Below are 14,405 nucleotides of genomic sequence, written 5' to 3'. Positions count from 1 at the left end.
TGTACATGTACTGTCTCAGGACCACTGGTAGTTACACCTGAGGCAGTGGGGGGGGCGGGTGCTGGAAATTTCCAGGTAATGGATTGCGGACTTTACTCTCAAGATGGTGTGAGCTGGCTCAAGACCACCAGGAATTATGGCCCAAAATAGGTGGAAGAAAGCTGTTTGGGCGCTGCTGGAACTTACCTGACCATGGATTTGAGGACTGGATATTCAACCGCGGACATGTACTGGCTCAACACCACAGGACCTCCATCCAATGCCATTGGACCAAAAGCAGTTAGGAGTTGCTGGAACTTCACTCATCTGGAAGCGTCTAAGGATGGTGGTGGACTGAAAGCAAGATGGGGGCTGCTGGAAGCTCCCGACCCTAGAATGCAGACTGCAGACTCAAGCGGACGTGAGCTGTGCTCAAGACCACCTCAAGTTATGCCTGAAAATGGTGGACTGAAAGCAGTTGGGGGCTGCTGGAACTTCCCTGCTATGGAGGTGTCCAAGCTCGTCGACCGATAGCACTTTTTGGGGGGCTGCTGGAAATTTCCTTGCTATGGAATGCGAACATGACTTCAGCATTTGTGAACTGTCTCAACATCACCGGGCATAACTTGAGGTGGTCTTGAGCCAGTTCACATCCGCTTGAGTCTGCTATCTGCATTCCAGGGCCTGGGAACTTCCAGCAGCCCCCATCTACTTTCAGTCCACCACCAGCCTTGGACGTTTCCAGATGAGTTAAATTCCAGCAACTCCTAACTGCTTTCGGTCCAATAGCGTTAAAGTGCAGGTCCCGGAGATGTTAAGCCAGTAAATATCTGCTTAAATCCCCAGTCCTCAATCCATAGTCAGGTAAGTTCCAGCAGTCCCTGAACGGGCTTTTCGTTCCACAGATTTGGGTGGGCATAATTCCTGTGGTCCTGAGCCAGTACATGTCCATTTGAGTCTCTAATCTGCATACCAGGGCCAGGGAACTTCCAGCAGCCCCCCAACTGCTTTCAGTCAACTGCCCTTGGATACTTCCAGAGCAGGGAAGTTTGAGCAGCCCCCTAACTACTTTTCATCCAATATCCTTGGATGAAGGTCCCGGTGGTGTAGAGCCAGCATACATCCACTTGAGTCCCCAGTCTGCTATCCATAGTCAGGTAAGTTCCAGCAGCCCCCCAATTGGTTTCAGTCCACCAGCCTCGGATGCTTCCAGAGCAGGGAAGCTCCAGCACCCTGCCTCCCAACTGATTTTGGTCCAATAGCCTTAAGCTCAGGTCCCGGTGATGTTAAGCCAGTACACGTCCATTTCAAGAGTCCAGCTTCCGGTCCATCAGCCTTACACCGGAATACCAGTGGTCTTGAGCCAGCAGATGTCAGTGTGAGTCTCCAATCCACATTCCATGGCCAGGGAACTTCCAGCAGCCCCCCAACTGCCTTCAGTCCACAAGCTTTGGATGCATCCACAGCAGCCCTCCAACTGCTTTTGGTCCAATAGCCTTGGGCGCAGGTCCAAGTGCAGGTGTTGTTGAACCAGCACACATCCGCTTCAGTCCTTAGTCCTTAATCTATAGTCAGGTATGTTCCAGCAACCCCCAACTGCTTTCTGTCAACCAGTCTTGAACTAAAACCAGTTGGGGGGCTGCTGGAACTTACCTGACTATGGATAGCTGACTAGGGACAGAAGCAGATGTGTGCTGGCTCAACACCACAGGGACCTGCATCCAAGGATATCGGAATGAAAGCAGTTGGTTGGCTGCTAGAACTTCCCTGCTCTGAAAACAGTTTGGGGGCTGCTAGAAGTTTCTGGTCCTGGAATGCAAATTGGATACTAAAGCAGATGTGTATTGGCTCAAGAACACTGGTAGTTCTGCCTAAGGCTGGTGAACTATTTCCTGACAGTGGAATGCAGACTGGACTCTTAAGCGGATACAAGTTGGCTCAAGACTACTGGGAGTTATGCCTAAGACAGGTGGATTGAAAGCAGTTGGGGATCTCCTAGAACTTCTCTGCTCTGGAAGTATTCAGGTTGGTGGACTGAAAGTAGTTTGGGAGGCTGCTGGAAATTTCTTGGCAACAGCATGCGGAATGGATATTCAAGTGGATGTGAGCTGGGTCAAGACCATAGGGATCTGTGCTTAAGGCTATTGGACTGAAACCACTTGTGGGAGGGGGGGGGGGGGATGGCTGCTGGATCTTCCTTGCTCATGAAGCATCCAAGGTTGGTGGGTTGAAAGCAGTTGAGTGTGTTGCAGTAAATTTCCTGGCAGGAGGAATGTGGAACTGGACTATCAAGAGGACATGAGCTGCCTCAAGACCACTTGGAGGCATTCCTAAGACTGGTGGACTGGAAGCTTCCAAGGCTGATGAACTGAAAACAGTTGTGGGTGCTCATGGAAATTTCCTGGCAATGGAATGTGGTTTGGACTCTCAAGCGGAGGTGTCTAAGACCACTGGGACCTGTGTCCAACGCTATTGGACCTAAGAAGGTGGGAGCTGCTGGAACTTTCTTGCTCTGTAAGCATCCCAGGCAGGTGGACTGAAAGTAGTTGGGGGCTGCTTGAACTTCCCTGCTCTGGAAGCATCCAGGGTTAGTAAACTGAAAGTAGTTAGGGGCTGCTGGAATTTTCCTGGTAGGGTAATGCATTGCACTGCGGGCACTTGCACGGACTAATGAGCCACTTTTCACTCGATATTTAATCGGTGAAACAAAAATACAATTCAATATTTAAGCATGCCATTCAAAAGATTAAAGTTTCTCAGCAAAATGAGATATATGAAACCGCCATATGAACTAAAATAAGCATGTGAGATCTTCATAAAATGTTCTCAAGGCAGTTTTTTAATCTAATAGGACGTGGCATATGTCTTGCAGACACTAGGTACACACTGGCAGACACATCCTTCCCAGAGCTTATTTTAACAATTATTTGTGTATCTATGTAACGTTTTTTGCTTTTACTCAATATTGCAGTTGTAATCAGCACAATAAAAGAAAATTTTGTTGCCTATATTAGTGAAAATATGAGAATATGACCTGAAATGCATTTTTACCTTGTCATTGGTGGTTTTATCCTTACTGCCATCACGGATGAAACTCCACAGTGCTTATTTGATTGTAATTTTACACATTTTTTTCTGAATTCACTCCAAATTTAACTTAAAATACTTGTTTGTTCATGGTAGGAATAATTTTGTATGTCTGGCAGCCAGAATCCATGAAAAAGAAGGACTTTTTTGCTAGCACTTTTCATTTATTCAAGTCTATATTACTATTTTGACTTTTGAAAAAATGTTTATAATTGTATACCTGAAATAATTTGTTTATAATTTTTGATAATTGTATAGCTAAACAAATGTAATCTTTAATGCATGCTAGGGATGCCAGTCATCGTTGCCAACGCCGAAGCCTTTACAAACTGTTTCCGTGAATTCTAGATGTCATAGTAATGCAATAATGATAAAATTGCTCTAATATTTATGCAATATATATATATATCTATATATATATATATATATATAATATATATATATATATATGCATTATAAATATTAGAGCAATTTTATCATTATTGCATTACTATGACATCTAGAATTCACGGAAACAGTTTGTAAAGGCTTCGGCGTTGGCAACGATGACTGGCATCCCTAGCATGCATTAAAGATTACATTTGTTTAGCTATACAATAATATATAATATATTATATCTATAATAACATATATAATATATTATATATACTATATATATATAATATTATATTATTATTACAAATAGATAAACTAAATTCACTTATTTCCACTGTTTTTTGTAACTCTTATCCCAAGTTTGGAGGGTAAACACAAAAAAACAATTGGCAACACTATAGCCATATCACAGCAAAACCAATGAAATTTGTGTCAGGCATCTGGTTACTTTTACAACAACGAATATTTTTAAATGAATTATCATGAATATGTTATAAATATATGCAATTCATAACCTTATTCTGGTCTTTAACTAATTATTTAAATGTTATCTACCATACTCTTCTTCTTCTTTCCGAATAATTGACATGTTTTCCTGGCCGGACCCAATACACCTCGTCATTTAGGATTGTTGTGAATAAAGTGTCCGAGCGTCTATGGGTACAAGTGGTGTGCGGATTTAGCACAGAAAATGGAGGTTTATGGACACAAGTGACTCTGCAAACACAGCGATGGCGTCAATCTTCTACACATAAGGTGTTATAAGTAAAATTTTGAAAGCGTCATGGAGGTTTCATGGAGGTAACTTTGCACCATGCATGGTTACACTTTCATTAACTTGTGTTTAACCGGAAATTATGGCATTATTTTGTGACTTGGAAGAAAACAATTACTTTGAGAGGAAAGTAGAGGTCTCGATCTGTTGTGTCCATGCTGGTTATGATATGACTGGTGTCCAATTTATGATACTGGCAGTGCTAATGTTATTTTTTGGGAATGCTAATGTTATTTTTTGGAATGCGGACTGGACTCTTAAATGGACGTCAAGGCCACTGAAAGTTATGACTATGGCTGGTGGACCGAAAGCAGTTGTGGGCCTGCTGGAACTTTTCTGAATATGGATTAAGGACTGGGGACCTAAGCGGACGTGTGCTGGCTCAACACCACCAGTAACTGCCCAAGGATATTAGATCGAAAGCAATTGGGAGTTATGCCCAAGGCTGGTGGACTGATGTCAGTTAGGGGTCTGCTGGAACTTCCCTGCTCTGGAAGTGTCCAAGGCTGATGGACAGAAAGGAATTAGGGGGCTGCTGGAAATTCCCTGGCCCTGGAATGTGGATTGGAAACTCAAGCGGACGTGTGCTGGTTCAAGATTACAAGTATTTCTGCCTAAGGTTGGTGGACTGAACACAGTTGTGGGGATGCTGGAAATTTCCAGGCAATGGAATGCTGACATGACTGCAGGAAGTTCCCTGGCCCTGGAATGCCGACTGGAGACTCAAGCAGGCATGTGCTGGCTCAAGATCAGAAGTATGTCCACCCAGGGCTGGTGGACCGAAAGCAGTTGGGGGTGGTGGGCGCTATCAATTTTCTGGCAGTGGAATGAGGACTGCATTCTCAAGTGGAGGTGAGATGGCTCAAGACCCATGGGAGTTTTATGCCCAAGACTGGTGGACTGAAAGCAGTTGGGGGGGCTGCTGGAACTTCCCTACTCTAGAAGGGTCCAAGGATGGTGGACTGAAAGCAATTTAGCAGGCTTCTGGAAATTTCCTGGCAATATAGGGCGGACTCCCTCAGCATTCGTGAGCTGCCCCATGAACACCGGGACCTGCACCCAAGGTTACTGGTATGAATGTAGTTGGTTGGGCTGTTGGGACTTCTCTGCTTTGGAAGCATCCATGGCTGGTGGACTGAAAGCAGGTGGTTGGCTGCCCCCTCGTCTACTCAGCCTTTAGTTAAATTAGTATATTGCTAGAAGCGCAGGCATTTTCTCCAAACCAGCTGACTGTAGGAGGGACAACGCATGCCAGAGAAGGCATTTCTTTTCTGTTTAGGAACGGGGGAAGAAAATAAGCCATTAACTTAGGCTCGAGCTTAGAGTAAGAAAGGCAGGGCACAGGATTAGATAGGCCTCGATGTGGGCTTTAGGGATTCCTAGCCTAAGACCCCTTTTCCCTCCAAATTTGCTGGTTGTGTTTTTTGCATCTTTCAGACAATGCCGGAGGCTGTAGGCACAGCTCAGGCCATCCCTAAACACCCAGCCTTGCCCTCAGTCCAAGCTAGTAACTGCAGTCAGCCTTTGTGTCGTCCCACGTGGTTGGAGCCGCCATTCATCATCGGGGCACATGCTACCCCTGTGACCTGTTCAAGCTTAAGTCTTCATTGAATATTTCATTTAACACTAGAGTTCCTCCCCCCAGTGTGTTAGATAAAAGTGAATATCTGTAACTTTGTGCAAGAAGTCTTTATTTTATTCTGTGTCTAATCTGGGAACTCTTCCAGATCTTAGCAGAGTCACGTGTCATGCCTCTACGCTCGCAAGTGCTTCCTTAACGCAAGATAACTATGAGTGATTTTGGAAACCAGCATTGACGTTAATCTGATTATGGCCAGCTTTTCCCTAATGTGAGAGATACGGTTTGTCGACGTGCGGACCAGTTGCATTTACTTTTTCCCAGGCCATTCAACGGCCTCTTGTAAATAAATGATGTAAACTGATTAGCTGGTTTTTAATGGCGACCTTTCTAGAGTAAAAATAACCAAATCAATCCTTTTTAAGGTAAGTTAGAAGCACTTTACTCTCCATTATTCCCTCTAATAGTTTTCCTTTGCGTATTTGGGTTTTCAAGGCTACCAATACGTAAGACTATGGATAGTGGACTGAGGACTCAAGCGGGTGTGTGCTGGCTCAACACCACCGGGACCTGCGCCAAGGCTATTGGAGCGAAAGCAGATGGGGGGCTGCTGGAATTTCCATGCCCTAGAACCATCCAAGTCTGGTGGACTGAAAACAGTTAGGGGTGCTGGAACTTCCATGCTCTAGAAGCATCCAAGGCTGGTGGACTGAATGCAGTTGGGGGTTACTGGAAGTTCCCTGGTCCTGGAATGTTGATTGGAAACTAAGCTTACTTCTGCTGGCTCAAGACCGCTGGTAATTCTGGCTGGTAATTCTGGTGCACCGAAAGTACTTGGGTGACTGCTGGAAATCTATTGGCAATGGAATTTGGACTGAACTCCCAAGCGGTTGTGAGACGGCTCAAGACCACCTTGAGTTATGAAACAGGATGGTGGACTAAAAGCAGTTGGAGGGCTGCTGGAACTTGCCTTACTATGGATTGAGGGCTGGGGACTAGCTGATGTGTACTGGCTCAACAACACCGGGACCTGCGCATAAAGCAACTGGACCGAAAGCAGTTGGGGGAGCTTTTGGAACTTTCCTCCAGCAGGACTCCAACTGTTTTCAGTCCACCAGCCTTAGCCATAACTCATGGCAGTCTTGAGCCAGCTCACGTATGCCTGAAGATGCAGTCTGTATTCTATTGCTGGTAAATTTCAGTCCACCTGCCTTAGGTGGAACTAACAGTGGTCTTGAGCCACCAGACGTCTGCTTGAGTCACCAATCTGCATTCAAGTGCAATGAAACTTCCAGCAGCCTCCCAACTTCTTTCAGAGCAGAGAAGCTCCAGCAACCCGCAACTGCTTTTGGTCCAATAGCATTGGGCGTAGGTCCCAGTGGTGTTGAGCAAGTACGTGTGAGCTTGAGTTCCCTGTCCTCATTCCATAGTAAGGGTAGTTCCAGCAGCCAACCACCTGCTTCATTCACAAGCCTTGGATGCTTTCAGAGCAGAGAAGTTCCAGCAGCCCCCAAAATTGCTCTCAGTCCAATAGCTTTGGGCACATGTCCCAGTGGTCTTGAGCCAGCTCACAAATGCTTGAGAGTCTTGTCCGCATTCCATAGTGAGGACATTTCCAGCACCCCCCAAACTGCTATCAGTCCACCAGCCTTGGACACAACTAGAGCACTGAAATTCCAGCACCCCCAACTACTTTTGGTCCAACATCCTTGAGCGCAGATCCCTGTGGTGTTGAGACAGCTCATGTCTACTTGAGAGTCCAGTCTGTATTCCATTGCCTAGAAATTACCATCAGCCTCCTGACTGCTTCTGGTCCAGCAGCCTTACACGGAACTATCAGTCTTGAGCTAACACATGTCCTCTTTAGTCTCCAATAGGCATTCCAGGGCCAAGAATTTCCAGCAGCCCCCCAACTGCTTTCAGTCCACCAGCCTCGGAAGCTTCCAGAGCAGAGAAGTTCCAGCAGCCGCCCAACTGCTTTCGGTCCAGCCCCTCAACAGTTTTCAGTCCATCAGAGAGGTTGTGTCACCTACTGATAGTGAATGACATGCAAGACAAAAATAATGCTATCAGATAAAGGTGCCGAATATTTGAACAGGAGGAAAGTGCTACAACAGAACAACGGAGAGCAAAATTTCACTGTGTGTATGTATGTGTACACACACACACACACACACACATATATATATAATATATATATATATATATATATATATATATATATATATATAGAGAGAGAGAGAGAGAGAGAGAGAGAGAGAGAGAGAGAGATATTTTGCACTTCCTTGTTGCACCTTCCTCATGGTCAGATAATCAGATCATATTTTATATCACGTTATTATGCAAGTAATATATACATATATATATATATATATATATATATATATATATATATATATATATATGTATATTATATATATACATATATATATATATATATATATATATATATATATATATATATATATATATATATATATAGATAGATAGATAGATAGATAGATAGATATATATATATATATATATATATATATATATATATATATATATATATATTATATATAGATAGAGAGAGAGAGAGAGAGAGAGAGAGAGAGAGAGAGAGAGAGAGGCGTTTACCTACTACATTGCTACACGGAAACATATTTTACATAGCTTTGCGCAATACTTTTTAATGGTATGGGGAAGGACTTTGGAGTCTGCCAAAATGTGAATGCAAGTAATGATTATTCTCAACTATAGCTGGTTCACTTAAGGTAGATTTTTGGATGAGCCGTATGCCTACGAGACGTTTGTTCGGATGCCGCTGACTGGCTGGTACCAGGAGGTAGGCAGCTCCCAGCCAATCAGCGTCCGCCAAACATACATCTCGTAGGCATAGGGCTCACCCAAGAATCTACCTTAAGTGAACCAACTATAGTTAACTGCTAACTAATTTCTACGTCCTTTTTACTTGCCTGATTCTTGTCACGACAGATATTCTTCCCCATTACTCAACACTCACATGGGAGACGAAAACAACTCAATTCCAAGTGTGAGTCTAAGTAAGGCTCTGATTCTCTGCTGGTCTGTGATTTCTATGTATGGGAATTTCATTGAAGATCTTTTATATTCACGTGGAGACTTCATGTAGTACAGTAAGCGTCAAAAGTGAGGCAACAAATTTCAGAGGATTTCGTTCAAAATTCACTAACTGGCAACTACAGAACGTAGCTCAAAAACTTTTTTTTCTACATTGACAGCTCTATCAAGCAAAATAAAGCTAACATATGATGCAGAAATATCAAATCTATGATATATATAGCAATCATAAGAAAAATTATGGCAATGGTAATTATTTCAAAGTACAGTAATTACCAAAAACTATAGAAACGAAACAATTTGAAATTTTCGTTCAACACAGGATAACCAACATTACATATGTATATTTCGAGCAATATGGAAACAAATATTTAATATCATAGTGTATTACCAATCATTTTAGCGAAGATGCATAAAACCAAGGAAGTATCAAAAGCATATAAAGGGAACATCTCCATAACATTAACTGTAATCAACCATGAATGCTAGATTCAACAGAGAAGTTGGGTGTGGTTGGTAGTTCTGATTTTAGCTGGTAGGACCCGATAAGCGAGATTAAGATTCAACGATAATAGTTTTTAACGTATTCCTACTAAAGAAGTTGAAAGATTGTGGTAAACCAAAGACGTATTTACAAAGCTCATGGTAATGAAACCTTATTAATGAAAAATCATGTTTACAACCATCTTTAGATATTCAAACAGGGAGAAAGTGGGCAAAACTAAGTGCAATTAAATTCTTCATGGAGAGAAGAGAGGAAAAGAGCAAATAAATAAAAATAAGATTCTTCAAGGAGAAAAAGAGAGCAAAATAGGGGAGAATAAGAGCAAAAGAGAGAGAAAGAGCAAGAAAGAGAGAAAAAGAGAGCATGTGAAACCATTTTCGAGAAAGGCTCTCCCTGCTGCTACCTTCAGGTGACTAGGCCTATACTCTGTTTTTTTCCATCTATCCATCCGCATGTAGTGTTTGCGCATGGTAACACTGCGTCCTTGGCTTTAAATAGTTATGCTCTGTGTAGGTTTTAGGTCAATAAAAGGATGCCTGTGTGTACATTTGCAACTGAAAAGTGTTTTAATAATTTCCTATATGCGAATTATACCGTTAATATTCGAAATAGGGCATTGTTATTATTGGCAAATGCAAGCTGCCTTTCGGAGTGACGAATGAAACAGCCAGACGTGGCGGGAAAATTGCTTCTCTCGCTGTTCACTACGGCAAGATGTCAACTTTATTGGACCACACCTACTCTGCTACTAAGCTACGTGTTACTTCATTACACGTAAGTATACCAGTTCATACTTTTAATTTTAATAAAGTGCGTTTTAGCCAGATACGATACAATGTAACTTTGTTCAGCATCTGTTAAATGGAATTTACGTCTGGCTGTTCCACCCGCCACCCGAAAAGGCAGCTTACATTCAACAATAATAAAAATATCCTATTTCGAATATATGGTGTAATTCGCATACAGTAAATTATTAAAACACTTTTCAGTGCAAATGTATACCCAGATATCCTTTTATTTACCTAAAACTTACACATAGCCTAACTATTTAAAGCCCGGGACGCAGAGTTACCATGCGCAAACACCACAGGCGGATGGACAGATGAAAAAAAACACAGTAAAGCTCCGGGCATAGCAAGTCTTACAATACGGGGCCATTGCCTGCTGGTTAGGCAAAGATAGAACCATTAGGACCGACACCAGGACCTGTCCTTGTACCTGGGAAACAAACTCGCTGTGTGTAAAATAAGAAAGACGGTCGCAAGCATCCAGAACACGTAAAATCACCTCCTGGTTAAGTCGGGAGACGAGAGACCAAACCAACCCTCCTCCCCCTCGACCTCTACCCACAATCCTAACTCGCCCAAATTCATATTTTTACTGGTAACCAGTAATCAGTTCGATCCAGTCAAACATTGTTGTATAACAAAAATTCATGAGGTTTTTGGGGGATTCATATAACACAATATATATATATATATATATATATATAATATATATTATATATATATATATATATATATATGGGGATACAATCCACAATGAAGTAAAATACTCTTGTAGATTAAACTATATATTCTATGGATTAAAGTCTGATTCTTTTTCGACCATCAACTGTGGTCTTGTTCACTAAAATGTGATATGTCACCTCAAGGAACTAACAAGTAAGAGCACAAACATTTGAAAAAACAACGGTTAGGTAACAAGCTAGTTCATATTATGAATGATCGGGCGGTTGAGCCCTGGGTGGTTTGTTGGAGAAATAACCTGAGTGGAGTAAACAGGAGAAGAAGCAGCATCGTTATTGGCACATATATTTCTAAAGTTTGAAATTTTCCCTTTCCTACATATCTCTTCACAAATAGCTGTATTTTCTGTAATGCCAGTATTTCCTGCAAAGGTCTCGTTTAATGAAATTAACGCCCCTTCTACTACTCGTCTCAAAGTCCTGTCGTTACATGCAAAAACAACCTTTGTACCTTTAAAATTTATTGCGTGGTTTTTCTCCCATGTATGTTGCGCAATTGCACTGTATGAACTTCCCCTTCTGCAAGCAGCAACGTGTTCTTCCCTTCTCTTATCAATGGAACGTCCGCTTTCTCCCACGTAACATTCATTGCAATCAATACAAGGTATTACATATACTCGTACATTTTTAATGAGTTTCTTCTTGATTGTACTGTTGTACTGAAAAACTACGTTGAAGCCGTTCTTTTATCCTTTAAGCTGCCTAGAAAATTTATTAAGTTCTCTATTATAAGGAAGAGCAAGAGATGCCTTTTCAGTTACATCATGAGGGGCGTAAAACATCGATCTAGCTTTAGATAGAGACTGTAGTATAAAATACTTTGGGTAACACAGTTTAGTAAAACTATCTACCAAGAAATTTATTTCGGCGTCAATGAACTGGGGATCACATATTCGGTATGCTCGAAAAAACAAATTGGTTAAAACGTTGTGCTTTACTTTAAGTTCATGATATGAAAAGTAATGAATATAGGTGTTTGTGTGGGTGTTCTTCCTATACACGCTGAATTTAAAGTCACTACTCACTGTGTCTCTATGAACTACCATATCTAGAAAGGGAAGCCTATTTCCCATTTCCTTTTCCACTGTAAATTTAATAGAGGGCAAAAAACCATTAAGCAACTCTAAAAACCTATGAAAGGCTTCCTCGCCGTGTCTATAAACAATAAAAACATCATCTACATACCTAACCCAAATTTCAGGCTTGATGTCTTCCGGTAGTGTGTCAACATAAACCTTTTCGAAAAATTCCCTTCATAAGTTAGCCAATATAGGGGAGAGAGGTGAGCCCATCGAGACCCCGGATTTTTGTTGATAGAACGAACCATTAAACTCAAAAATTCTTTGTATTATATATATATAATACAAAGAAGCCCCCGAGCATGCCAAATAGGCCTGCAGCTCAATTCTTAAAACTGGCCTCTGGTTATTCCTGACTAGATAAAAAGGTCCAGATAGAGAGAGAGAGAGAGAGAGAGAGTATAACAAGAGATACTCGAATTAAAATAATGCTCGCCAAGCAAATTCACACTCCGGATCATGTAAACAAGAATAGTCTCACTTATGCACTGAAAAAAAAAGGTGGAAACCTACGAAAATACTTGTTTGATGCGACCCTGAATTAACCAAAGAAGGCAGTTAGAGAGAGAGAGAGAGAGAGAGAGAGAGAACACTGACTGCAATTGAAGACATATCGTAATTAACCATAGAATGCAATTTGTCAAAGCCTAAATGTCATAAATTTAATGGCAGTCATTTGATTACAAAAATACAAGCTGAACTAGACCTACATGATCATTCATAGATAGAAATATTTTAATATAAACATGAGCATAAGAATTCATAAGTATACATTATATAAACTTAGAACTTTTACGTATAAATAACATAACTTAGGAATTTATGCTGTAAATTTCTCCTAATGCAAAGTGAAAGAGCTTGGAATTAGACAGCGCCCTGCTACCTTGCTCCCAGGACTCACTTTGACGAAGTCGAAAGCTGCAAGCAGAGCATTTCTGCTCGTGCGTGTCTGTGTGCCTACGTGCTTGCGTGCACGCTTATTTCACGTCTATTTACGACAAGAATCCGTCACATATTGCCAGATGGCGAAGATTGTCCCTCATTGTGCCACCGTGTTTTGTATTTTATGAAGTGTTGTTTCTCCCTTCGTAGCTTCTAGTCGTTTCTCGTTTGGCAGTCAGTCTTGTATTTTCGTCTTGTAATCTTGTCATTATTTGGGTTTCAATTCTTAACTTTTGTATTTGCAGTAATGTTTCTCATTGTTTTGCTAAATTTTGGATAGATTTTCAGGAAATACGTTGATTCATGGATGTTTCATTTGCAACGTGCATAGTAGACACCACACGAATACCTTTCCAAGAATGAGAGAGAGAGAGAGAGAGAGAGAGAGAGAGAGAGGTGGGGTGGGATTAGGAGGAGTTTGAATAGATCTAGAATAAACCAAAGAACTAAGAATATAAAGAAAAGAACAACGAACTTCTGAAGATCATAGTTGTTGTCCCTCTTCGCCGTTCGCGTACCGAGCAAGGATCATGTCACGTTAGCGCAACCTGCCCCTCCCCTTTCCCTACCCCTACCCCCACCCCTTCCTCTCTCAAACACATATGCCCACCCAATAAAAAATGAAAATGATAAAAGAGGGAAAGACGCACACTTGTGTGCCACGCATGCAATAGAAGTCGCGTAAGTGAATCATTTAACAATACTTCCTCCCAGACACCTCTACAGACAGAACAGCACCCACAGCAGCAGTAATAGCAGCACCAGCAGTAGCAGCAACAGCAGCAGTAATAGCAGCACTAGCACCCACAGCAGCATTAACAGCAGTAATAGCAGCAGCAGCAGAGCAATAGCAGCAACAGCCGTAGTAATAGCTGTGACATCATCAGCAAAAGTAGCATGATCAGCAGAAGTAGCAGTAGCAGCACCAGCACACAGCAGCCGCAGCAGCAACAATATTAACAGAGGCGATGCCCACCCGAAAAGCCTGGGTCATTCTCCTGCAGGTGCAGTACTACTATATAGTAATGGGGGTGTTAGCAAAAATGTAAGCGCGCCGCACTATACCATCAGCTGGGGGCCACCGAGATTAAGATGAGAGAGAGAGAGAGTATTAAGTTCGAATGATTAGTTATCAGTTAAACAGATGAATTAAAAACTGGCTAGAGAGAGAGAGAGAGTATTAAGTTCGAATGATTAGTTATCAGTTAAACAGACGAATTAAAAACTGACGGAGAGAGAGAGAGAGAGAGAGAGAGAGAGAGAGAGAGATCGCAACACCTATCAATGAATCAAAGCTAATCAATGTAGGGATTATTGGAGAGAGAGAGAGAGAGAGTATTAAGTTCGAATAATTAGTTATCAGTTAAACAGACGAATTAAAAACTGACGAGAGAGAGAGATAGCAACACCTATCAATGAATCAAAGCTAATCAATGTAGGGATTATTGGAGAGAGAGAGAGATAGTATCCTTGTG

At 41.8% G+C, this 14,405-nt stretch overlaps 1 protein-coding gene across 1 annotated transcript; it reads left to right on the top strand.

The window, feature by feature from the left end:
• The first annotated feature begins 5,656 nt into the window (after positions 1 to 5,656).
• On the top strand, positions 5,657 to 13,831 carry LOC135202109 (uncharacterized). Its single transcript, XM_064231359.1, has 4 exons — positions 5,657 to 5,757; positions 6,998 to 7,187; positions 7,663 to 7,814; positions 13,645 to 13,831. The coding sequence occupies exons 1-4, from the start codon at positions 5,657 to 5,659 to the stop codon at positions 13,829 to 13,831; spliced, it is 630 nt and encodes a 209-aa protein (XP_064087429.1).
• Positions 13,832 to 14,405: the final 574 nt, after the last annotated feature.

Source organism: Macrobrachium nipponense, chromosome 30 (genome assembly GCF_015104395.2).
Source record: "Macrobrachium nipponense isolate FS-2020 chromosome 30, ASM1510439v2, whole genome shotgun sequence".
Classification (NCBI taxonomy): Eukaryota; Metazoa; Arthropoda; class Malacostraca; order Decapoda; family Palaemonidae; genus Macrobrachium; species Macrobrachium nipponense.
This window is presented reverse-complemented; position numbering and strand designations above follow the sequence as displayed.